At 40.8% G+C, this 23,697-nt stretch overlaps 2 protein-coding genes across 9 annotated transcripts in view; one reads left to right on the top strand and one right to left on the bottom strand.

Annotated features, from left to right (window-relative positions):
- Positions 1-2,660, bottom strand: part of arvcfb (ARVCF delta catenin family member b) — a 221,669-nt gene extending 219,009 nt beyond the window's left edge. For 2 of the 6 annotated variants that reach the window (XM_084358979.1, XM_084358980.1), the window contains exon 1: positions 2,158-2,657. The gene's annotated coding sequence lies outside the window, so the exon portion shown is untranslated. Of the gene's footprint in view, positions 1-2,157 lie in introns of all 6 variants that reach the window. The other 4 variants (XM_084358983.1, XM_084358981.1, XM_084358982.1 and 1 more) reach the window with 4 other exon arrangements.
- Positions 2,147-23,240, top strand: tango2 (transport and golgi organization 2 homolog). 3 transcript variants are annotated; one of them, XM_084358990.1, is made up of 10 exons: positions 2,147-2,224; positions 4,192-4,260; positions 4,761-4,886; positions 8,868-8,956; positions 12,657-12,776; positions 13,087-13,204; positions 20,126-20,193; positions 20,398-20,551; positions 21,734-21,838; positions 22,270-23,240. In XM_084358990.1, exons 3-10 carry the CDS (start codon positions 4,831-4,833, stop codon positions 22,388-22,390), a joined length of 831 nt encoding a protein of 276 aa, XP_084215116.1. In that variant the 5' UTR covers positions 2,147-2,224; positions 4,192-4,260; positions 4,761-4,830; the 3' UTR covers positions 22,391-23,240. The 3 variants fall into 3 exon arrangements, with proteins under 3 accessions (XP_084215116.1, XP_084215117.1, XP_084215115.1); XM_084358991.1 differs by lacking the exon at positions 2,147-2,224 and adding an exon at positions 3,402-3,652 and having other exon boundaries at positions 20,401-20,551; XM_084358989.1 differs by lacking the exon at positions 2,147-2,224 and adding an exon at positions 3,402-3,652.
- Positions 23,241-23,697: the final 457 nt, after the last annotated feature.

Below are 23,697 nucleotides of genomic sequence, written 5' to 3'. Positions count from 1 at the left end.
ACTTTGGCACTGCATGTCCATTTTCCACTTAATCATGGTCCTACAGGCAGGGTTATGACAATGTGTGAATAAGAAATGAGATAAAGAACCACTACAAAAATGTCATCAAAGTCCACCATCCTCCCTTCACAGCTGCCTATGGCATCTGGGTGCAAACCTGCTATATGCAAATCTGCAAATCACACCAGATGTCTTTTAAAGGAGTACTATGTAGTTTTGGAGAAGAAATTCAAACTGAGAATTTCAATTTTGACAATATTCATGAGGTAAAAATACAAACTCAGAAATAATTTATTTTTTCCTTAACTGAAAAATACAGCTCTTCTCGGAGGAAAATAAAGTCCCCAGAACACTGTTTGAAGCTAGAAAGGTGGCAGGGTCTGCCACATATAAACAAAGTAAAACAGTATGTTTAAAGTCAGTTTGTTTATTTAGTTTATTCAGCGTAAAAAATCAGTCAATGAAAATCTTTCTCTTCTAATTAAAATGTCTTCCACAAAACAACATAGTGCACCCTTAAAAATGCACCTTGATAAATCAAAAATAATACATTACTTAATTAAAGGTATTACAATATGTACCACTTTCCCATTTGCCACACTCATAGTACTAACTTAAACCCCTGCGGTATTTCTATGGATTTGTACTCAGGACCAGGGCCATAGCCAGGATTTTGGAAATACTGAGATCATGCCCCCCACCTGCACCCATCCATTGAGAACATTTTGAAGACTATAGTATAACTCGTGCATTCTCTGAATTTTCACTGGACCAATAATCGCTTAGAAAATAATATCAGTACCAGCAAATAAATTACATTTCCGACAGAAGAAGATAAGTAACAAAATGGCAAATTTCGACTTAGATGTAGTAAACTTAATTAATGAATGGTAAATTTATAGTTAATTAGATTTAGTTATGTAATTTCACTGTTGAGAAACAATGAAATGGTTCATAAAGCATTTCTTAAGCAATTGTAATTGTTAAAAACATCAGTTGCAACTTTATAATGGCCATCCAAATAATGTTCAAAAATGAACTACAGTATTTATTAACCATTTACAAAGTATTCTGAACATCTATTGCAACTTTCCAATAAACAATTGCTAATAAATAGTGTATAAAGCACTTCAATGCTTGTGAACAATGAAATAACTATTAACTAAAGTTTAATTAACTGTAAATTTGCCATTTTTAATTATATATAATTGTTTATTTTAATGATATGATAGATACTATAAAGTGTTACTTTATTAAGATATCACAGACCAAGAAAAAAAATTCGAGGACATGACCTCAGTGTCCTCAATGGTAGTTACAGCCCTGCAGGACATTTAAGAATAAGAAAATGCAAATAAATTGCACTTTCTCACAGTTAGGCTTATTGCTATAATTGCATGCAGCTACATCCTGAGGCCATTAGTGCAGGCAGGGTGCGAAAAAGCAGACCGGGGCCAATCAAAGTCTACTGAGAACTTAATTTGCCTCTTCCTAATGGCCTTAGCCCAGGTCTTTATTTTGAAGCGCTCAGTCATTGTGGCGGCTGCTCACATGGGACAGGATCACAGCACTATCAACCCAACAACACCGTCAGTCCCAGCAGCCGCTGACAGCCGCCCCTTTCTCCAAATAAGGCAATCAGAGGAGAAAACCGGAAGACTCTCCATGGTAACCCACTCACAAACAGGAGGGGCACAACAATGGACGAGTGAGGATGGGATGATTGACAGCTCGTTGCGGCTCGCGCTCGCTGCCTTTGACCGCATCCATTAGCGAGAAGAGCTCACAACAACACCCGAGCACACAGCGTATACCACGTTTAATCAACATATTCGACACAATGGGCTATACAGCAGCATCAAATGCAGCTCCCTCTGTCGCACTGCATTTAAAAACACCGACTATCTAACAAAAGCGTGATAAAATATTTTCTCACACCAGGTCCGCGCATCCTAATCAATACGCCTCATCCCTGCACCTGTTCACGACGGCTTATTTCCCGCTCTCCCATTTAATTTGACATTGCTCTCACGTTATTGCTATCACAGTGTTGTCACACCCTCCTGAGTTGCAACGGCACAGGCTGAAAACTTGGCATGGCGAGGTAATCACCACATGGATTTACGCGAGAAAGCGAAGAGCCGTATTGCTGTTTACCTCAGTTTTCTCCTGTCCCTCCGTGTATGTTGCTGGAAGCGAAGAGACTCTCCAGTGTTGGTGTGCGGTAGGTAGTCCGAGCCTCTGCTGAATAACGTTGTTCTGGATGCAACTTGGGTGCTGCTGCGGGGACACTACTGTTAACAAGCCTCCCCAAATCTCAAATTGTAGTTGTCAGGCTGCTTGCTCGTGCGTCCCTCCAGTCAACATGCAAAAAAACGGAAGTATCCTAAGTGACTTAAAAGTTATTTGTTGTGCACGAAGCGACTACCGTTAATTATTACTGATTAGTTACTGCGACGCTGTGTTGTGTGGAAGGCAGAGCAGCCCCTATCCCTCTCATCCACAACAGTGCTGGATGCTGTGGTCACACCAAGTGTCTCCGCCCCATCATCACTCGCACAGTATTGGAGGAAATGTGTGATTGATTTTTTTCTTATCTGGAATTATCGATTGAGGAATTTGTTCTTTTTATTAGCCTACTTTGAGTTTTTGTCATTCAATTAGTACACCGTGCTTTAGTGTGTGCTTTAATGTTTGTATTCAGTAAATTCACCAATTAAATGCCACAAAACGCAGTTTTGATCAGTTAGTCGCTCATATGTACGAGTTATTTTTTTTAATTCTATTTCATCATCTGTCCCGTCTTCTATTTCTCCAGATTCAGCACATCTATTGTTATAATAATTTAATGGTACTGTGGCATTGTCAAGCCAGCACAAATATGATAAAGACTACTTTTTCAAAGTAAAGGTTTTGAAAAAGCGACGCAAACGTCGAGTAAAGCAGTAGGATTACAATTTTGTGTAGATTTGTGAAGAGGCAATCTGCATTCATCATTGATATAATTTTACATTTTAGAATAGTGTACAACACACAGTTGAAGGCATGTGTTGATCATTAGCCTAATAGTGTATTTATGTACCTTTCTATTTATTTAGGCTATGTGCTCATATTTCTTAGGTATCCCTGAAGGAATGTGCTGTAATAAAACAGCCCTTGTGCTTCAGGTTTGGAACTTTTGTCCTGGTCTCAACAAGCCGAGACTAAATCATATTGTGAATAATCTCGCCAAAACATACTTATAATATCCATGCTTTTATTTTTGAATGTCTAACCGGAAAAGCAATTAGTGGCGATTGCTGTTAGCGCGCTTGTTCTAGTAAGGCTCCTTCTTCTGACCAATCACAGCGAACTTCGGAGCTTTGATAGAAGTGCACTCGTTTTATGTGTTTAGACTGCCGGGGTGGGCGGGACTCGGGACAACGCATAGAGAATAAACCTTCTCACCCCGCTGTGGACGTTTATGAGACGACTGGAGACACAAATCGAGGTCATTCAGTGTGAACACTTCCTTTCAGTTGTCAACAACGAGTGTAAAGGGACAGTGTGTACAGTTAGCCGACACTGTTCAACTGTGTTGAAGACAACAGACGAGCAGTTAGCTGAGCAGACGTTATCTGCAGTCTAATGTGCCGCGCATAACAAAGTTTAGGTAGGTAGCTGAAGTTTGCTTCATTTGCGTTCTCGTTCCTTTTTCTGACTGTATTAATGCTAACGATAGCTTGTTTTTGCCCAGGTTACCAAGTTGTGCTGAAACTATTTGGATCTAGGAACTAGCTACATGTTATAATGCTACTTAACCACTTTGGTCTGCAAGGCAAGACTTGTTTTCAGCTACGTACACAACAGACAGTGGCTATGCTACTCAGCTAGCTCATCTTGTAGCAGGACTGTAGCAACTATTAATAGCTTGCCACAGGGCTTCTTACTTGTTTAACACAGGGTTATAAGACTTTTAACTTCAACAGGTAATGGTAACTGTCAAATGAGCAGTTATTAACTGCTGGCATTGTAGTATCAGGTGACTACAGTACCCCGCCCAGCACATCACTGAATGACATGACACGACATGACATTGTGACTCATGTTGCCTAATTGCTACCTTTGCACTCATTACAATAAAAAGAATAATAAAGATAATGCACGTTTATGATACTACGGCTAACACCTACCTTTCTGAACATGGGGCAGGTTCACAGAGGTACACACAGCATGCACTCTGGATGGTCCACTTCTTTGTCCTGCAGCCAAAAACGCCACGTAAGTATTGAAATAATCACTGTTCAGTGAAGTATAGGCATTCTGATGAGTGCATCACATACCCAAGTCATTTCTTCCAGATGTATGCTCTTTAAGAGCTGCAAAAAAAGGTCATATGCTTAGAGTCTTAGAGGAGGAAAGAAACCAGAAAATATGCACATTTAAGAAGCTGGGATCATAGACGGTTAAGTGAGTATATTTGGATTGTGGACAAAAGAAGACATTCAAGGGCTCATCTTGGGCTTTGGGAAATGCTGATTTGCATTTTTCCCAATTGTTTGACATTTTATTGACCAACAACTAATCAATTTGATATAGAAAACAATCGACAGTGAATTGTATTCATAATTGCAGCCCAATGGTCTATAAACACTCACGGTTAAGAAATCCTTCATCTGTTGATATCTCCATTTGTACGATGTTGCACAATTTGAACATCCCTGATCTCATACACCAACACTTAACACAGGTGCATGTTTCTGTGTTCTTCTCTTTGTCAGATATGACGAAGATTTGAAGGCAGATGTGGATTGAGTGAAACATTGTCATCAATCCCTCCCGAATACATCCATGTGTATAATTTTCTTCAAGTTTGACCCCCGGCCTGCATCCAAAAATGCCTACAGGTGAGCAATTTATCCTTTCAGCAAATGTTGATACTTCTTGTGTAATTCAGTGTACCTATATACAAATTGTATATAGGTCATCCATGCAGTACAAGACAGGTAATTCCAAAAGAAAGGACTTGCAAGGGAAATATTATGTCTCAAGATAGATCATGCTTTGATGTAATCATGAAATGCTGCATGTGCAGAAAACGTATCTTTATTGCACCTAAAGCCCCAGGGTTGTACTTTAGCTACAGCTACTTTGCAAACAATCACTAATCCTTGTAAGCAGTTCTTGAACAAACCCAGTACAGCAAAACTCTACACAGTTCAAATCAAAATGATTTTTTCCTTTAATCAGACCCTCTTCGTGCACAGTGGTAAGAGAGCACAGTCACCCACATAACTGCACACGTGAAGCTTGTAGTATCTTGCTCTACTCCTGCTCTACTAGAGTGCGTTTAAGCAGCCAAAGAATGGTGTCTTTAATGCAATGTCACTGTTAATCTAAAGTGTCAAGCAGCAAGTAGAAAAACACCTGACAAATCCTAACATACCCACTGTGTGGTCCATCTTCATAAACAGCTTTGAGGCTTTTTTTTTTTTTTAATATTCCCAACATGTCAGGTTGCATTTTTGGGAAATGTTCAAACAAATTATGCCGGATATTTCTTTTTGATGCAGTTCTAAAAAATAAAAAAACACACACAAGGCTGGGACTGAATATTTCACTGAGTTTACATCATATAGCTTCAGTGAAGTGTTGAGACATGCAGTGAAAGAAGATATATTTATGTTTTTATGAAATAAAAACAAATATAAGAGGACCAACCTTTCAGATTGATAAATCCCTGCTGTCATAGTCTGACAAGGCTGCAGTGCTCCCTATTCCATCTTGTTCCAGAATTGTCTAGTGTGTCTCTGAGCAGAGACATAAGCACACACAAATAGCAGCATCGTAACAAATGAGTAAAGAGAAAAGCATTTCTGTTTTACTATCTGTTTTATAAACATTTGGAACAAACGAACAGAAGACATGAATAGCCCTCTGTATTGGGCAGATAATGTACTTAGCAATGGTGAAATGATAATTACTATAGAAAATACATCACATTTGCTCAAATCTACCATTTTAAAGGGCTGAATGAATCATTGTGCAACCTCCATGTACCCTACCCAGCAGTAAATGCTAACTCCTTTCAGTGGGCAGCACAGACTGGTGCGCTCTGAGCAGTCATTGTGAGTTAGGGGCCGATGTGGAGTCCAGCTTATTAAAATTCCCCTGAGCTGGAGAGTGAGCTCTGTACCTGGCCATAGTCCATCTCTGTCCTTCCCTCTGGGAGTCTGACCCCGCCTAAGGAGATCACAGCAGAGGTGTGGTATGAGTACTGACTCAGACCTGAACCTTGGGAAAGGTGAAACGTACTGTGTCCTAATGTGGTTACCTCAGTGCTATATATAGACTTTTTTTTTTTTTTTTTTTTTGCTGGAGTGATGTTTAAATCAAAAGGAATGTGCTGCAATACTTACACTAAATTGGATTGAAGGCACGATTAAAGTTTCATTAAGAGTGTAATTTCATATTATTACACTCCCACAGCACAAATTGACAGGAATATACCTGCAGGGGTTAAATGGGTTCATATTCAGCACAAATGACTCAATGATAACCCACATGCTAAGATTTCTATATTTTGAAACTCAGTTCCTAGCCTGCAATGTTTTTTCTTTATTTCAGCTTTTTCAGCTGCTTGGAATGAAACGAGTTCTGCAATCAACCAATTAGAAATGTAATTGAATTTGACCTGTTATTATAGCACTTCCTTCAGGCTAGTCAGTGTCATGTAAATATTGATGGACTTAATAAAACGGCTCACTGACAGTTTTTTCAGAGCTTTTGCAATGGTGGGGATAAAATTGTCGACTGCCTTAGGAGTGTGATGTCACTCATGGCAATCTGCCAACTTAAATCAGGATGGGTGCTGTAAGCAAGTTGACATTTTGGCCCAACACTGGCTTAATAGGAAAGCACATATGGCTATGTTCCTAAGGACCTTATGAGAATTGTGAATATCCTTGAATGATTAATTCCACAGCAAACCTGTGGCTCCTGCTAAGTCTATAAGCCACTGTGTGTATTGAATACAAAAGTTCAATATTCATGAAGAGCTTTGATAGTTCTCTGCTTCTCGCCATCCCTCCTACATGATGCAGCTGGCTGACTGTGATCCGAGCTGCTCGCATGTGATTTTTTTTCCCCTCAGGATCCGATAGCAGATGCTCTCTCACTGGTGTAGCATCATTAGTGTTAGCTTTGTTTTGTGGAGCAGTGGTGGCTCACAGGGTGCCATGGGAACAAGCTGTCGTCAGCCCTTGATGCGCAGGGGTCGACCCCTATTAGGTCAGTTTGGTTTATTTGTTTGCTCTTAACAGGATCCAAGCTCCCATCCTCAAAGATTAATAGGGGGACCATTGCCAAGCTATGATGGAACATACAGCTATTATAGAGGTCAATAAATGCCATTGGCCTTCTTTTTTCTTTTTCTAGCCTGTGTAGTTTGCCCAAGGGTTTAAAATTGCATCTCTGCAGTGTTTAAATCCATATCTCAATGATCTTTAACTCCAATTCCATAAATACATAACATATAATTTTATCGACAAAGATAAATTATGTTGGTGCATTGCGTGCTTACACACCACGAGTCTATTATATGAATGTCTGCTAAATATGCTAATACATGTTTATAGAAGTCACAGGTTGCAATAGTGAGAGGTCATGTTTTCCTCTGAGCAAGGGACTAATTGTTTTCTGTGTTTCATAACTGCTGATTGGGTGAGATGAAGTGGATATTGTTGTGTGCATGGGTGTTGCTATGTGAGTAGTGAATAACAGAAGCTGAGTGGAGATGTACAGTATGCAAATAAAGGCTAAGTGATGTTACATTTCCTTGCTACGCGGTTTACGGTAGTGACTTGCTAGTAAAGGAAACTAATGGCTAACTGTCATTAGATACAGGTCACCATTTAGGTTCTCGTAGTTAATGACCATCAACATAATGGCAATACTGCTCACTGACAGCCTGAATTGTAATGCAGGTCAAGTGTAGTGCAGTGCTGACTGGCAGCCCACATCAGACTACACTACAGACTCCCATACAAGGTGATTTATTTAAACTCCGATCACACTCTTTTCCAGGCTGTTTACTCTTGTTTGTGTCAGTAAGTGTTTGTGTAGTAGCCTTGCTTTGGCAATAAAAACAGATTTCAAATTGGATAAAACTCCTGGAAAGGTTGCTGATGCAAGGCAGGCACACACAGCTTCGCAAAGTGAGATGAGGATGAGATGGTTCATCTTGATCTGTCACAGATTTAGGTTAATATTTATTACTTAAAATCGTTTTTATCCCTTAAAATCCAGTTTACCTCTTTAGTAGCTTTAAGGTTAGAAAAATGATCTTATTCCACACTTTCTGACCGCAACTTATTTCTTCGTTCGTTCTTCAGAACCTGTTGAACTTGGATCTCAACTTCTGTCTCACTTCCTTACTTTCCTTCCTTCTGTATTAAGTCGGGTTGTCTGTAACTTTTATATTGGCTTGGCCTTTTGATGTCACATTCCTTTTGATCCTCTCCTCTTTGGTCATCATCAAAGGTCCTTCTCCTTATAACCTCGACCTTTTGTACCCTCTGCAGCCTGCTCAATCAATTTGTAACATCGCTATAGTTGAAGACTCCTGGACGCATCTATAATGTCAGGGACAGTGACTCAGCACTGTGTCCAGCAGTCTGCAGCAAACAGTCTGTCTATCTGTCTACCAACTCATTAACTTCTAGGATGGGATATCATGTGTTCATAATGATGAATGAGTCATTGATGAGGGATCTGCTGTTTGGACCAGCAATGGTAATACCTCATTGGCTCACATCCAGAGCGAACGAACAAGACTCAATGAATGAACAAAAACAACAAACTAAAGCCCTCTCCCTCCCTCTCCTCAGGCTAATTTTGGCTGCAAACAGAGATGAGTTCTACAACAGGCCGTCCAAAGCTGCAGACTATTGGGGGACCAACAGTGAGATCCTCAGCGGTGAGTGATTCCAGCTCACCACTCACTATTTCATGCCCTGCAAACACAAGTTTTGAAGAAGAGAGCAAATTAAATAGCACTGACTGAAATACTTTCTGCTTGTCTTCTTTAACAGGAGATAATAAGTAAAGATAAAGCATGAGACAGTCGAAGTATCAAAACACTCAATCCACCAAGAAATGCACAGAGCCCGTAGTCAGAAACGAGCTGAGAGGACTTCTGTAAGGTTGTGATGACACAAGTATACAGTCAGCGCCCTCAGCAACACCCCCAGCATGGCCGTGGTTGCAAAAATGCCAGTAGACCTGATACACAGTAGGTTGTGCCTATTGGAGCCTGTGAGAGCTGACCAATCAGAGCAGACTGGGTTTTTCAGGAGAGGGGGCCTAAAATGGTGTGTTCAGACAGAGGCTGAAGTGCTGCAGCAATAGACAGTATGAGAAAAATAATGTGTTTTTCTGAACATAAACGCATGTAAGCATTTTCCCCTAACCCTAACCCAGCAGACACCCATAATATGGGACCTTTTAACCAGGTAGATCACAATAAGGGAGACCTGGCAAGAATGGTAAAAAAAGAAAATTGCAAATACACACACAAAATCAAGCAACAGATAATGGCCGCGTTTCCCAGATTCGATCGTTCTTAAGGACTTAAGAAGGCTCTTAAGAAGGGTTCGGCTAAGAAGGAGCGCTAAGATGCGGGTGTTTCCCAGATGCGTTCTTAACTGCCTTCTTAGGAGAACCTTAAGATCAAGCCAAAGAAGCTTCTGAAGAAGCTCTTAGTGGGAGCTGTCCACCGCGCTGCTGCTGTGCTGAATCAATCGATGCCAGGCAGATCGATCACCCACCTCTTTATCAGCGCATAAGTGCGTGTGTGTGTGCGCGCGCTGTCAGACCGGGCTGTCCAGGCAAAGAGATCCAACGGCCGTTGGATCTCAGCACGGGGCAGCCGGTACTTTGCCTGGACAGCCCGGTCTGACAGCACGTCCAGTGGGGAGAAGTGCTGACGCACGTATGCATTTATGTAAACCGTCTGGCTTCGCGCACGGCGACGCTGTTGGTTCGCAGGGAGAATGTGCTGTATTGCAGCCGTGGTTTCTCACACGCGCGGACTTTGGCAACGCAGAGTAGCAGGTGAAGCCTCTCTGGATGAGGTTCAGCTGAGTTTAATACATCTGTTCCCTTGATATCTGTGAAATGCCACAGGGTTGTTTTTTATGTGTAGTACTATAAACTCATATATGCAGATGTTGCGGAAAACTTAAACGTGTAATTCAATAAAAAGGTTTTTTTTCATCTACCATTTTCTTATTTTTTTTTTTCTTGCGCCAGTGGTCCGCAGCTATGAGCGCATTTCAACACTGAGCATTGTTTTATTATTTCGCAAAGTGGAGGATATAAATTTCCCTGACGCGCTTGATCACTGAGCATTTGGTCGCTAAGAAGGCTGTTAAGAGTGGGTCAGCTCGATCTTACATTTCCTTCTTAGTGAAAGATCTTCTTAAGCTAAGAGCGACTCTGGGAAACACATCCTTCTTTCACAGCGTTCTTAAGAGCGCTCCTAAGAAGATCTTAGCACTTAAGAGCTTCTTAACGAATCTGGGAAACGCGGCCAATGTGTTTAACTGATGTAGAAGAATTTTAGTTCAATCCAGACAAATTCGATATGTTTCAGACTTTAAAACATACCTCTCTATGCTCTGTGACTGTGTGAAAATGCAGCAGATGTTGTCTTTCTTCAAGGCTAAATGGCTTTCAATAATCAAGGAAAAATCTGTCTACTTCACCCTGGAATCCAATTCTCCTCCACTCCGTCACAGGACATCCCCACCCGCAGTAAACTATATTTAATTGACTGATGTCTAATACACATTATAGCCAAGCAGAGGAAATCAATCATCCTTTTTTTTCCTGCTAGAGGAGGAAACGCAGAGATAGCCTTGTTGTTCATCCGTCTCCTTCGCCCCTCTGTAATAGAGGGGTCAGAACTCCAGTAGTGGGCCCTTAATTGATGGCTGCTTTTATGCGATGTGACAGGAATAAATGGTCCTGCCTTATCTGCAGGGCTGGGGGGATGTGGAGGCAGGGCCCTGAAGGAGACATAGCATGACGAGAAAGGAAGTAAGCTATAGCTCCCAGTGGGATCAGGCTAGCTTTCTGTCCATCCCCCAGAGGGATAGGACCGTTTGGCTCTCTTGGTCACTGTCAGTGTAAGTGGACCTGTCTATATCGATCACCAGGAAGTGCAGTAGACTTGCTGCCCCACCTTTTTCATGTCATGTGAAGGAGGGGGATGTAGAAGGAAAACAATGGATATACTGATGGATTGAGTTTATATAAATACTGCCAAAGCTGCACATGGGGGTAGTCAAGTGAAAAGACATTTTAAGGGATATACTCCTTATATACTTGTTCTAATTTGTGATTTGTTTTTTTTATGTCAATGACAGTCAGTTGAGTTTCTTTGGTATATCATCAGGTGTATCTTAATGTGGACTAGTTCAAGGTCAATATGTTTTCTTACTGCTTCTGCCAGACTGGTATTAAGCTTGATTTATGCTTCTGCGTCGCGGCGACGGCGTAGCTACGTCGTCGATGCAGACCCCTACGCAGACCCTGCGCCGTAGCCTGACGTGCGCCTCCAAAAAATCCTGACTACGCGTCACGTCAACGCGTCGAGACGCGAACGGCAAGGACTGGGATTGGTCCGCTCAGACCGTCATTCCGGCAGTTGCTTTTCCGGTCAACAGTATAACAACACCGCCAGTTACTTCTGCTGCTTGCATGCTTGTCTCCTATTGCTTGTGAACTCCATGCTTTGTGAGATCCCAGCAGGGCAGGAGGAGTATTGGTGTTGTGCAGCATGTAGCTTGTAGCCCCACACTGTGACCAGAATGCTACACAGCATATCCGCTCTGACCGCAACTGCAGTGCAAGAGAGCAAGAACCCCCCAAAACCAATCCCCCCCCCCACCCCCGGCGTGGCGGTGAATTGAACGCGTTCCCTCGACGCAGAACTTCGAATGCTCAATGACGGCGTAGGGTCGACGACGTAGCTCCGCCGTCGCCGCGTCGCAGAAGCATAAACTAGGCTTTAGAAGGAAGGACATATTGCATCAAAGTTTGCAGTTTGAGGGTTAGCTTTGCCAAGGATGGTCTCCATTGTTGTAAGGCAAATGCTGGACATTGAGAAAGGGATAACCTATGAGAATATGTTTGTTGAAACAATTTTCAAGGAAGTTTCCTAGGAATTTAATTGAAAGAAAAGCTCAATTAAAGTAATTATTCCTGATTTATTTATTATTGGAATCTTTATTTATCATAAGATGACTAGTATGCCTGCCTGTTGACAGACGTCACATTTTTGCATGTTAAGCTGACAGGCTGAACCAAGTAATTATACTTAATCAGATGGAAGTAAACCAATTCTCCATAATCAGTACCAAATAATGTAGTTATCCAATGTACTACTTAAAGGAGACTGACCTGTGTTGAACTGAGGGTTTTAAAATCATTGTGGAAAATCTGCAGAAACGTGAAAAAAGACTTCACTGATTGAGTATTTTGTGTGATTTGTTTAAATATATGGAGGTTGGGATCTTTTCATTTGGCAGGTTGTGATAGTTATTAGGTTGTGTGTTATTTCCATCAATAAAATGATTCATGTGTAAAAATTCTGTAATTTTTGTGTTAACCAGGCCTGGACCAGGAATATGGTAAGGAAGGAGGATCATGGCTGGGGATCAATAAGCGGGGTAAGCTGGCTGCAATCACCAACTACATGGAAGGACGTCCCAACCCTGATGCACAAGGAAGAGGTGAGCCAGTTGTGAAAATGTCACGTCATGCCTCCCAAGTCTCCACATTTTCCTGTGAAGTATCTTGCATGTTGCTTACACTTCAGATTTATTCGATAATTTGTTTTGTTCCTGATACATTTCATGTCTACTTGTGTAATTACTTTCAGAAGTTGGTATTGTATATTCAAATGTGATTTCTTCTCCAAGTTTCACATTTCTCTTTTATTATTTATATGTACATATTTACTATGTATTTATATTACCAACCAGGCTGGATTTACTGAGTGCATAATTTAAGATACATGTTTTTGTCTTTACTGTACTGCAGGATTCCTAGTGTCAAACTACCTTATGGACAAGGATCAGGACAGCTACTCCTACCTGAAGAAGGTGTCGCAAGAAAGTCACCAGTACAACGGCTTCAACCTCATCACAGCGGAGTTCAGGTGCGTGAAAGGTGTAGCAGTGTAGTGAAAGCCATCTGAATGTAGGTGTTAACATCGTGAGTATCTTTAGACTGCAATTTGCTTGCAAAAAGACCCAGTTGTCTAACAGTAGTAGCTGTACTCTCAATGTGACATTGATATGGCCACCTAAGGCTGTTGGATGTTAAGACAAGTTCTTTATTGCACTGTGTGGGTGTCATGAAGTGACATTGGCAGATTCTTGCGCACTAAAGGATCCTAAATCTGAGGTTTTTTTGGAAACTTGTTGAGAATGGGCTGTAACTCTATTCCTCTCAGTTCTGGCCTTACCTTGGAATGAAACCACAAAAGCAGCGTCTTCATCTCTGGAGTGCTAAGCAGGCAGAACTGAAAAGAAATCTCAGGTGCTGAGCTGTGAAAGAGCCAGCATTAAAATTCAGAAGGAACACCTGTTCATATTTCAGGCTTTCAGACAAAGAAAATCTAGGCAGCATTAAAAATAATGAGGGTTTTTTTTCTTTTTTTCCCCCTTCGTCTGCTTTGCCAGCCTGACTTGACTTGGTGATCTGTTTAAGGGAGAAAAATCAAAGTGGGATCAGTGCACACCAAGATAGCTGTCATGGTGGAGGCCCCTGTAGACAATTGGCATGGAAACAGGTCTCAGTTTCTGCCAGCTCGAGGTTGGAGGTTCAGCTCCAACACACACCCCTACCAAAATGTATTCCTGCTGGGGGAGAAACAAAAAAATCTGGGTTTTCACAGTGGAGCTCGGTGTCATGATCCATGTATCCTGGTAACATGGCCTCAAGCAGGATCTCATCTCAAAAGGGATTTTCTTCTGCTTGCACATCCCTTCTGTACATTTTTTAGCATCACCTTAAGGTTAGGGAAATGCCTTGGTTTTCTGCTGTATTAGTGACTAATGATATTATTATTATTATTATTATTATTGCGTATTATTATTATTGTTATCATTGGATATGATGCCGTTTATTGATACAGTGAGTTTGAAAAAGAAACAGAAAATAATAACTGAACAGTATATCAATTTGTTCTCCATTTGTTCATCCTACAGAATACAAACCCCAGTGTCTTGGGTGAAAGTCCTGTACTTAACCCACTCAGCCATGGTGGCTTGCTACAGATGCAGTCACGTTTTCCTAAGCTTAAATGATGGTACTGGAGCAACAATAGTTATGATGTTCTATGAACAACACCAACATGGGCGATATCAGATAAACGGTGTGAGGCCACTCACTCTGTTAAATCCATTCCTTCTTAAAAGGCCAAAGAAAGACACCACCTTCCAAACTCTTCAAATGCCAAGTATGTCCAATGATACAGCCCCATGCACACAGCATAAACATGAGAAGAAATCTAAAGCTTGATTGGACAATCACTATTTCACATCAGCACAAAATATAAGCTAATTGCAGCCTCAGACAACAAGCCATCTAGATATGCAAATGTTCTTGTTAAGACTGGCAGCCTTAGCTGCATCTTTGCTGCCCCACTGGCATTCCTCTGTAATGAAAGAATAAGGTATCACCCCACTCTCATGAGACATCAGCAAAGCGAAAGACACAGTGTGTTTATGTCGTGATAATGCCTTATGTCTTCTGCTTTGGCTGGGTTGTCATTTTGGGCTCATGCTGTGAAAGCGGTGCATGTGTTTCTTCCGCACATACCTGTCTGATAGGAGTCGCGTTCCCTACAGATAGAGATGGCACACGGTGACAGAAAGCAAGCCTAAATCTTTTTAATAAACACTATCATTACCAGCCTATTTGATTCCCACTGTAGTGTGTCCGGCAGCCCAGAGGAAATAAGGCGTCTAGTTTCTTTCCAAATCAATAACTACATCTGGTGGATAGAGAGAAGCTCTATATTACAATTAGAGGATTTTTCAGTCATCTGTAACCGGAGACATGATTTATGATGTGGTGGCCGTGGGGGACAAGATGTGTCCTCCACTTTTAAGCATTCTCTGTCTTCACTCAGTTTGTGAGAGGGTGTGTGATCACCCTCATTGAGATGCAGCTGAGAGAAAAGGGGGTACACTTAAGGCACAACCCAGAGGGCCATGATTTATGTATTGCGCCTTCTTTAATTGTGATGCTTGTTAAACTAATACTTCCTTGATTAATAATCTATAACCATGTTGGGTTGAGTTCTACACACAAGTGATTCGGTCAGTGGCATTTCCTAGAACATCATACTGAGCCTTCCCTCAGAGGAGCTACTGCCATATATATTTAAATTTTGATCTAAGATATTCTCTGCTTGATGCTCTCAAGGCTCCATATCCAACATTTCATCTGACTTTTCTATAGCTTTGGTTTTTGATCCTAGTGCCCAGAGAAATGCCTCGCTTAATGCGCATTCAGTCAAGCAGAGTGTGGCTGCTTTATAAAAACAACGTTAGCAAGTGGTTCAATCATTATGGCCTCAAACCATGTGTTGTAATTCTTGGCAGAAACTTGTTTTAGCTAAAAAAGAAAAACAGCAGATATGCACATTCCTGGGATGGATATCAGGGGTGGATGAACTCTCAGCGTTTTAAAGAACAGCTATTGGTGTTTGTTTTTTCCAAGCACTAGTAAAAGTTACCTGTGAAGAAGTCACATTCTCTTTGCACTAAATAGAATTAGCAGGAGATGTTCACAGTAAATGGTTCAAATATAGCCTGCATTGCTCATTGAGTGAATCCAGATGCCACAAAAATCAAAATAATGCTGATTTTGGCTTTATGGTTGTGGATCATATTATACATCAGAGGGAGAGCTGAATCCCACTACATTTATCTTTCCGTGAAAGGCTGTCCATGTATGCTGATTTGAAAGGCTAACTCTTCTAGGTCAGGTGTGATTTTGTTACTAAAGTTACATAAGAGTATTATAGCACTCTATTCTGTTCTATTTATCAAGTCAGCGGTCACCTTGAGTTCACATACTGTAGGCCGAGCTGATGTTGAAATAGAGTATCAGTATTATTTATAGTGATTAAATCAAGTTCATAATTTTGACTGTGTAGACTAAGATTCTAAAGCCTTGCTAGCAGTTCTGTGTGGCTGATGTTTTGATTAAAATGCTAACATCAGCATCATTCACTGTAGGAAATATGGTGAGAGCTCTCTGTTCTAAAAACAATTACGCCAATGCAGAAGTGCCTTGAACCTGCATTCTTTCTAATGGCACAGCAGGGTGCAACTCCGATGGTTTCTTTCAAAAATAATTGAATTGAATTGTTGGTTTCAAGTGTTCTTCAGTACAGCATGATGTCCATTTTGTAAATGATGGTACCTTTCAGAGTAAAATAGATGATAAAGTAGGGTATGCTTTAGGGTGCCGCTTTACAGATTGACAAGTCACAACCAAGGTGTTCTTGGTTTCTCAAACTGCATCCAAATGTCCAGACTTCCCAGCTCTTGCAGTCTCAAGTATTTTGCAGTCCGTTTGTGAGAAGTCTGCGAGTGCTTAGGGCTGTCCAAACCCACAATTTATCCAGTCCACAAGGGCCCTCAAGTAGACTTTCTGCAGACTTCCAGAGAATCCACTTGGGGTGCAGACTTCACCGAGCTTCACTGATTTAAGTACCCATAGTTCATTGCAATGCAAACTTTATTATGCATCTGTAAAACAGTGACTGTTGAAATGTTACTTGAATCATGTAGGCCAGAAATAATATTCAACAACATCATGATACGGACAAAGTAACAGGCTATAGAGTTGCATTGCATTGCATTGCACTGCAGTCTGCATGGATTCAGCCTTCAGAATTCAGAATTAATTAAGATATCCTCCCCAGCTCCCCCCTCCCATCCCAATATGGTCAATTCTGGCACTAAAAGCCAAAATGGCGACAACCTGTAATGCCAAATGTGAGGCTTCATACGGTATATGGGTGACGTCACGGTGTGCTCACTCTTGGTCATAATTCCAATATGCTCACAAAGACCATGCTAACATGCTGATGTTAAGCAAATGTAGTGTTTACAAAGTTCAACATTTTAGTCTAACGTGTTTGCATGCTAACATTTGCTAATTAGCACTAAACACAAAGCGTAGCAAAGAATAATGGGAATGTCATTAGTTTTGAAAGTATTTAGTCATTTTGATCTGATGATGGTGCTAGATAGAAAATAGATTGAAAGTTACTACAGTTCATCATGATGGGGATGTGAATGTCAGTACCAAATTCCATGGCAATTCGTCCAATAGTAGTTGAGCCATTTTACTTGTACCCACTAACGTCAACCCCATAGAGGAAAAGTTGGGGAATCTCCAAAGTCATTTGCATTCATCCTTTGGCTATCGTGGATGTATAAACCAATGTTCATTGTAATGCATCCAATAGTTTTTGAAAAATGACACACCCATCATTGCCATCCATAGAACCCTGAATCTAATATACCTCAAAATAATAACAAACAAAACAAACACCAAACCGATCCAGTGTTTTCCTTCATTCCATGCCTTTTATGTCTGCATGTGTCGGTGTACATGCACAGATGTGTGTGATTGGATACAAGACTACATGTTGTCATTACCCAAGAGCCCACACCAACATGCCTACATCTACATTCTGAATTGATAATGTTGAAAGCTCATCCAACCATCTCCAGGCAACCAAACCACAGCTGGCGATGGGGAAACTGCTCTGCGGCCTCAGTATAGAGGACTCTTCATTAGAACGTCTCCCAGCCAGCATACTGATTACCTCTCTAACTGAGATCTGAAAAAGCCTGTTTTCGACTCTTCCCTCCTCGTTCATTCGCTGCCCAGTGGTCTTGACCTCCTGTGGTTCCCTCATCTCAGCCCAAATCAACCCACAGCACACCTGATGGGACTTACAATATTCTAGCCAGTTTCAAAAAGCAGAAATAGAGCTATCACTCTGCAAAATCCTCCTCCTGCTACCACCACTGTCAATTTGATGCATACCACTGGCAGAGTGTATACATAGACATGAGGCCTTTCAGGTATTGCTGAGTTCAGGTCACAATACCAAGATCAAAACAGTATTTCAGACATTGTGTTTGCCCACAGCAGAGCTGACAACAGGTTCAACGCTTCGCAGATTCTTCCGTTTCTCTCCAGGTTACAGTGCCATCTGGTTCACATTGAGCAGCTATTGTGCACATGCATGTATGAGGGGTGAGCGTTAACACCCGAATCAACAATGGCCAGTGCGGCTGTGTTCATAGTAACCATAGGAACACAGAAAAAGCGGTTGTTTATTCAGACTGTTCAACTGGGTTTGGATACAAGCTGGAAACAATATTAAGGCCTCTGTTGTTGTCAGAGAGATGGTGTAATGTCAACCTACGGCTTTGAGGATTCTCTCGCAGCTGCTCCGACACATATTGTCCCACCTTTAGAAAACGCTCCGCTCCAGGAAATTTACACAAGACAGAGCAGTCCCTGCGTAAACAGTAAAGGATGACCTCTGCAGTTAGTTTATCACTAATCAACTGTAAGGCATGAACGTGAGTGTCAGACTGTGTCATCATGCTGAGGTTGAAAAGAAATGTCCCAAAGGAAATCATGAAATGAATTATGCTGTACAAGGTAATAAACTGACTCATCAGATGAGATGCAACAACTTTAATTAGTCCAGTCACCACCTACATGTTAAAATGCTAAATGCAAGCACATGTATTGACATGTTGCAGCGTCTCTTACATCACTCTGTCTACAGTGATCCTCACTGCTTCCAGGACAAACGAGGAGTAACACAGCATTGTATCAAGCCTAAGTAAAGTCTGACTTTGATAAGCAAATGAATACAATTTACATGAAACTATACATATTTCTTGTGCTTCTTGATTCATACCAGTAAATACATTACAACTAGCTTCATGAAACCAAATAGCCACTTTGTAGGAGAAATTAATGCTTTTTCATATATAGAGTTTCATATACTGGGGCTATCTGGCTTGTCAATAGGTTTGCAATCGAGGATTATCTTCGTTATCTTTTAATCAATAGAGTTTCGTAACATCCTCAAATTGCTCCTTTCGCTTTATCAATTATCAAAATAGCTGTCAGTTAACTTTCTGTCAATCTATTCAGCTCTACACGTCGGATATGTTTAGACATGTTGTTAATTGGTTCAATGGCAAACATCCACTGCTTACAATGATATATGATACAGACCAGAGAACGATTTGTATCTTGGCTTTTAAAACTATCCAATAAAGTGCGAGACAGCGCTACAAGCCCAGCAGCATATTCTGTTCCTGCCTTGCCAGTTCTTGACTGGGAAACTTTCCAAGTTAGATGTTGTAACAGTGTTGCACCACATTTCAGATTGACTGATGCCACTGCTATGGCTGTCATTAAATTGCCATCAAAAAAATTCATTCCCCTGCCGGTTCAAAGGATTTGGTCGTAATTTATTATTCACTCTCCTGTACCAAAGCCGTCACTGATGCCCTTGATGTCAGACAGATTTTTCAGACTGAATAAATTCCCTCTAACTGAGGACTTTGCAAAGAGATCTAACACCGTGACTAAAGGGTTTTGTGGTAGTCAAAGGTGTTTGCAGCACTAATTTGTATTTCGAAGCTTTAATTTCACCCAGTTGTTCCTTTAGGATAGATTTAAATGTTGCAATTAACTATGGTGTTGGCTATTTTCCCAATTGAATTGCTTCTACAAATGAAACGGGCTTCTTAATTCCTATTTTCCAGGACTGCAAAGACAATCAAACATTAAAGAATACAGTATGGTGCACTGTTGATATTCTCTTTCACCCCAAGCACCTGTTTCACATGATTCCCCCAGGAGTGCTTCTTTGAACATTGCTGTGTTTCGTGTTTATTTCAAGTGTATTGAAGCATTCTGACTCTTGACACATTCTTCATAATTAGACCTAAACAAGTATAATCATCACTATAAATGCAATCTCTAATTTTCCATCCTACTGTGTCCCGTGTAGAGCCAAACAAGACACTGTGTGTTACTATGGAAACAGAGGCAGCCCTGAACCCATCCATCTAAAACCAGGTCTGTGTTTTTAATATGGTTGCTGTAGGAACCGTTCATTTCGCATTTTTACGTCTCCTCTCGGCCTATGGCCTATTCATGTTAGCTTGACATTTCCATGTTGATATTGCTCTCAGATTGTCTATTATTGGAACATGTGCCACAAGGTCACTATCCACGCTTACTATTGTGGATGTTTGTCTTTATTTTTCACATGCCCCTCAGCAGGAATCTATGGTTTGAGTAATTCGTTGCTGGACACTCCGTGGAGGAAACTGCTGCAAGGCAAGCGTCACTTCACCAGCGTGGTCAACGACCAGTCCCTGTCCTGCGATGGACTGGTGCAGGAGCTTCTCAACGTCCTCAATAATGAGGAACTGTGAGTGGTGAACACCCACTTAGACATTGCTGTAGATTCACACCTCATAACAGCAACTTGTCATCTTGATTTTAGTTAATAAATAATCTCATAGTTATACTTTATCTATTTATTTAAAGGCTTGATGTTGGATGTCATGCAATTCTTCAGGTTAAATATGGATCAATTGCCAATAATGGTGTCATGGATTTTTGTTATCTACATCTACATTCACTAGTCCTGTGGAGTGGTTTGTTGAATTTGACCAGGTCAGGTGCCATGTGTGGGGTCAACATTGCTTGATTCAGTGTGTACAGAGCTGGACAGAGTCCCTGGAACATGCCAGACATCAGAGATACTGTGTCAGGGCTCTGAATCAGCTGCTGTATGGGATTGCAATTTTAGCTCCAGCTTGTGTCTGCCCCTTTTGATAATACTGTGTCTTTTGAGGGATGTTATATAATACCAAAAGGGTATAACAAACATAATGACATTTTGGGAAATATGATTATGGTTTCTTGCTGAGAGTGAGAAGACCAATAAGGCTCCAATGTCTCTACAGTAAACAGGAAGCTGTAAGACACATAAGATACCCACAGCTCGTTTCTTTTATTATCACGATGAGTTTGTGCAGCAAATCTGCCAAGACTTCAGGAAGTTGATGTACCCTGCCAAGAAATAAAACTTTTAGATTTTTATACATATTAAACAATCACGATGGGACATATTAATTGTATGTGAGCTTTAGAGGTGTGAAGAAGTGGATTTTGTTACCACTCGACGGAGGCTAGCTGTTTTCTCGATTTCCAGTCTTTGTGCTAAGCTAAGCTAACAGGCTGCTGTCTAAAGTCTAACCATTCCTTTTACATTTTGTTTAATATGAGTTGTTTTTATTTTAAATAATTGGGTCAGAGCAGGCATTTGTTTAACATCTGTCTGATCGATTGTTGTTTGTGATTTCCCCTTGCACTCTGCACTTGCACTCTTGCAAAGCTGTGTTTGTTCTGACAACCACATATCTCAAGATATTGTCAGATAAAAATGTTTTTCATAACTGATAGAAATGATAGCTAACCCTCTTGTTGTTTGCACATTACACCCTTAGTGGATGTTACACACAAGTAGATTTCTTACTTAAATGTACTGCATGGGCACTCTGACAGTAAATGATATATGTGTTTTTATTGTGGGTTTGTTAAACAGGAACACACCTGATCCAGCTCAGGAGAGCCAGGGTGATGGCTTCAGCCAGCCCATGATCCAGGCTCTGTCAGCGGTGTGTGTTCGCTCATCTCATTATGGCACAAGGTCAGTGTATTCCACTCGTCAAACTCTATATCCCCTTGTTTGTTTCTACCTGAGATGACTGACAGGGCTGTGCTAACCTGCTGGATCATAGAGAGAACTGTTGATATACAAAAATCCCCAGTGTAATCAATCCTCCACAGCAAGGAAATGAAAAGGGATCTTCTGGATTTGTGGTTACAGAGACTGTCCTGTAGCCAAAAGGTCAGAAGGTCTGTCTTTGCCAGAGCCATCAACAAGCCTTTAGCAAGGCACTGTCTGCCACTACCTGCTCAGTGTCGATCAAGTCAAATGTGACTTTATCATAGTTGTCCCTGAGAGTTACTCCTGCCCCTCACCTGTGGTCTTAGATATTTTTCAAGCATTTTTTAGTTGTTAACTTTATATGTTATATATCTGTCTGCTTGTATCCCCTTGTGTCCCTGCGCATTTAGGACCAACACAATTATCCTCATAGACGCAGAAGATAACGTGACCTTCACAGAGCGCACCATGCTCAACTGTGACACAAGCAAGTGGAGCACCACTTCTTTCCAGTTTCAACTACAGGCGTAAAGACATGATGGAGGATACCAGCTCTGTGCCTTTCAGCATCACCTTTCCTTCCATCTCCCCCCTCCCCCCCCCTCCTCTAGCTGTACCTCACCGTCGCAGCAACGTGAACATAAAGACTCGTCTGCACTTTTTCTTCAGCTAGTCTGCACTAGCTGCCTCATTAACATGAGTGATATGTATTTCTTATTCTTGAATTAAGTTAAAATGCATCTTTTGAAAGTGTGTGCTAATTTAAAAGATTGCCAAAGAACATTTATAATTTTGTAGAGGAAAATATTTTACCTACATGTCACAAAACAGCAGGATTGGGCTGCTCCAACAAGTCTAATCCATCACAGATTAATGGCAGCCTGCTGTGATATGCGATCTATACCATCGTGCACAAGATTATTTTCTTGCAATATAATTTTTTCTTGTTGGTGTCAGATTTTCTCTTTAAATCCATGATGTGGAGTAATATACACTAAATGCACAATTTCCAGACTGCAATTTGAGATAGCATCCTTTAAAAACATCAATTAAGAAATTGTATTTCAACTGTTTTAGATAATAGGAATTCATAGATCGACAGTTTTTCCAATAGAATGTGTTAATCGGATTAGAGATCACAGTAATTGTCATATATTAGAGTTACCAACTACTTTTTAAATATCCGATTACTGTAACTCTGTTACATGCATTTCATTATATATGCCACAGCCCTGCACAACAGTAGTCTCAGTGTTGGTTACAACAGATGTTTCCATGTTGAATGCAGATCCTTTCAGGCACTGGATATCTGACCGCTTCCACGATAAAACAACTAATTTTACAGCTGCTTGACAATAAAAACAGTTAATCCAAACACTCACATTTGGCTAAACTATTTTTTTAGTAACCACATGTGTTAATGCACATCTCAAATGACTACTGCATTTATCTCTATCAAATAGACAGCTGGCTCCTTCCTTTTAGCAAATGTATTTCACTTCTGCTTCTTGTGTTACTTTTCCCCCCACGTTACTCATAGTGGATGCTGATTCAACAAAATTCACAAGCACTAGCCTGAAGAGAGATTCGTGGCTTAGAAACTCCTATTGTAGAAAGCTATGTGCAGATATTTAATATCTACTATCAATGCATATTGGCCCTTTATACATACTGGATTTAAAGAGTTTTAAAGGAGCCATTTATTTCTACGATCTTGTGTGTAGAGGGGTTATGCAGCCAGGACGCACTTAACCAGCGATCTCTCTCTTGGTTAATGTCAAAGAACCCACACTTCATATTAATTGTGAACACATTTTTATATGTACTTTAGTCTACTG

Source organism: Pagrus pagrus, assembly GCF_965226575.1.
Source record: "Pagrus pagrus genome assembly, chromosome: 8".
NCBI lineage: Eukaryota > Metazoa > Chordata > Actinopteri > Spariformes > Sparidae > Pagrus > Pagrus pagrus.
This window is presented reverse-complemented; position numbering and strand designations above follow the sequence as displayed.

Excerpts from the sequence above, each read along its gene's own strand:
- tango2 (XM_084358990.1), top strand. The coding sequence starts at position 4,831 with ATGTGTATAATTTTCTTCAAGTTTGACCCCCGGCCTGCATCCAAAAAT. Across the intron at positions 13,205-20,125 it reads CTCATCACAGCGGAGTTCAG|AGCCAAACAAGACACTGTGT; the intron begins GTGCGTGAAAGG and ends TGTCCCGTGTAG. Across the intron at positions 20,194-20,397 it reads ACCCATCCATCTAAAACCAG|CAGGAATCTATGGTTTGAGT; the intron begins GTCTGTGTTTTT and ends CATGCCCCTCAG.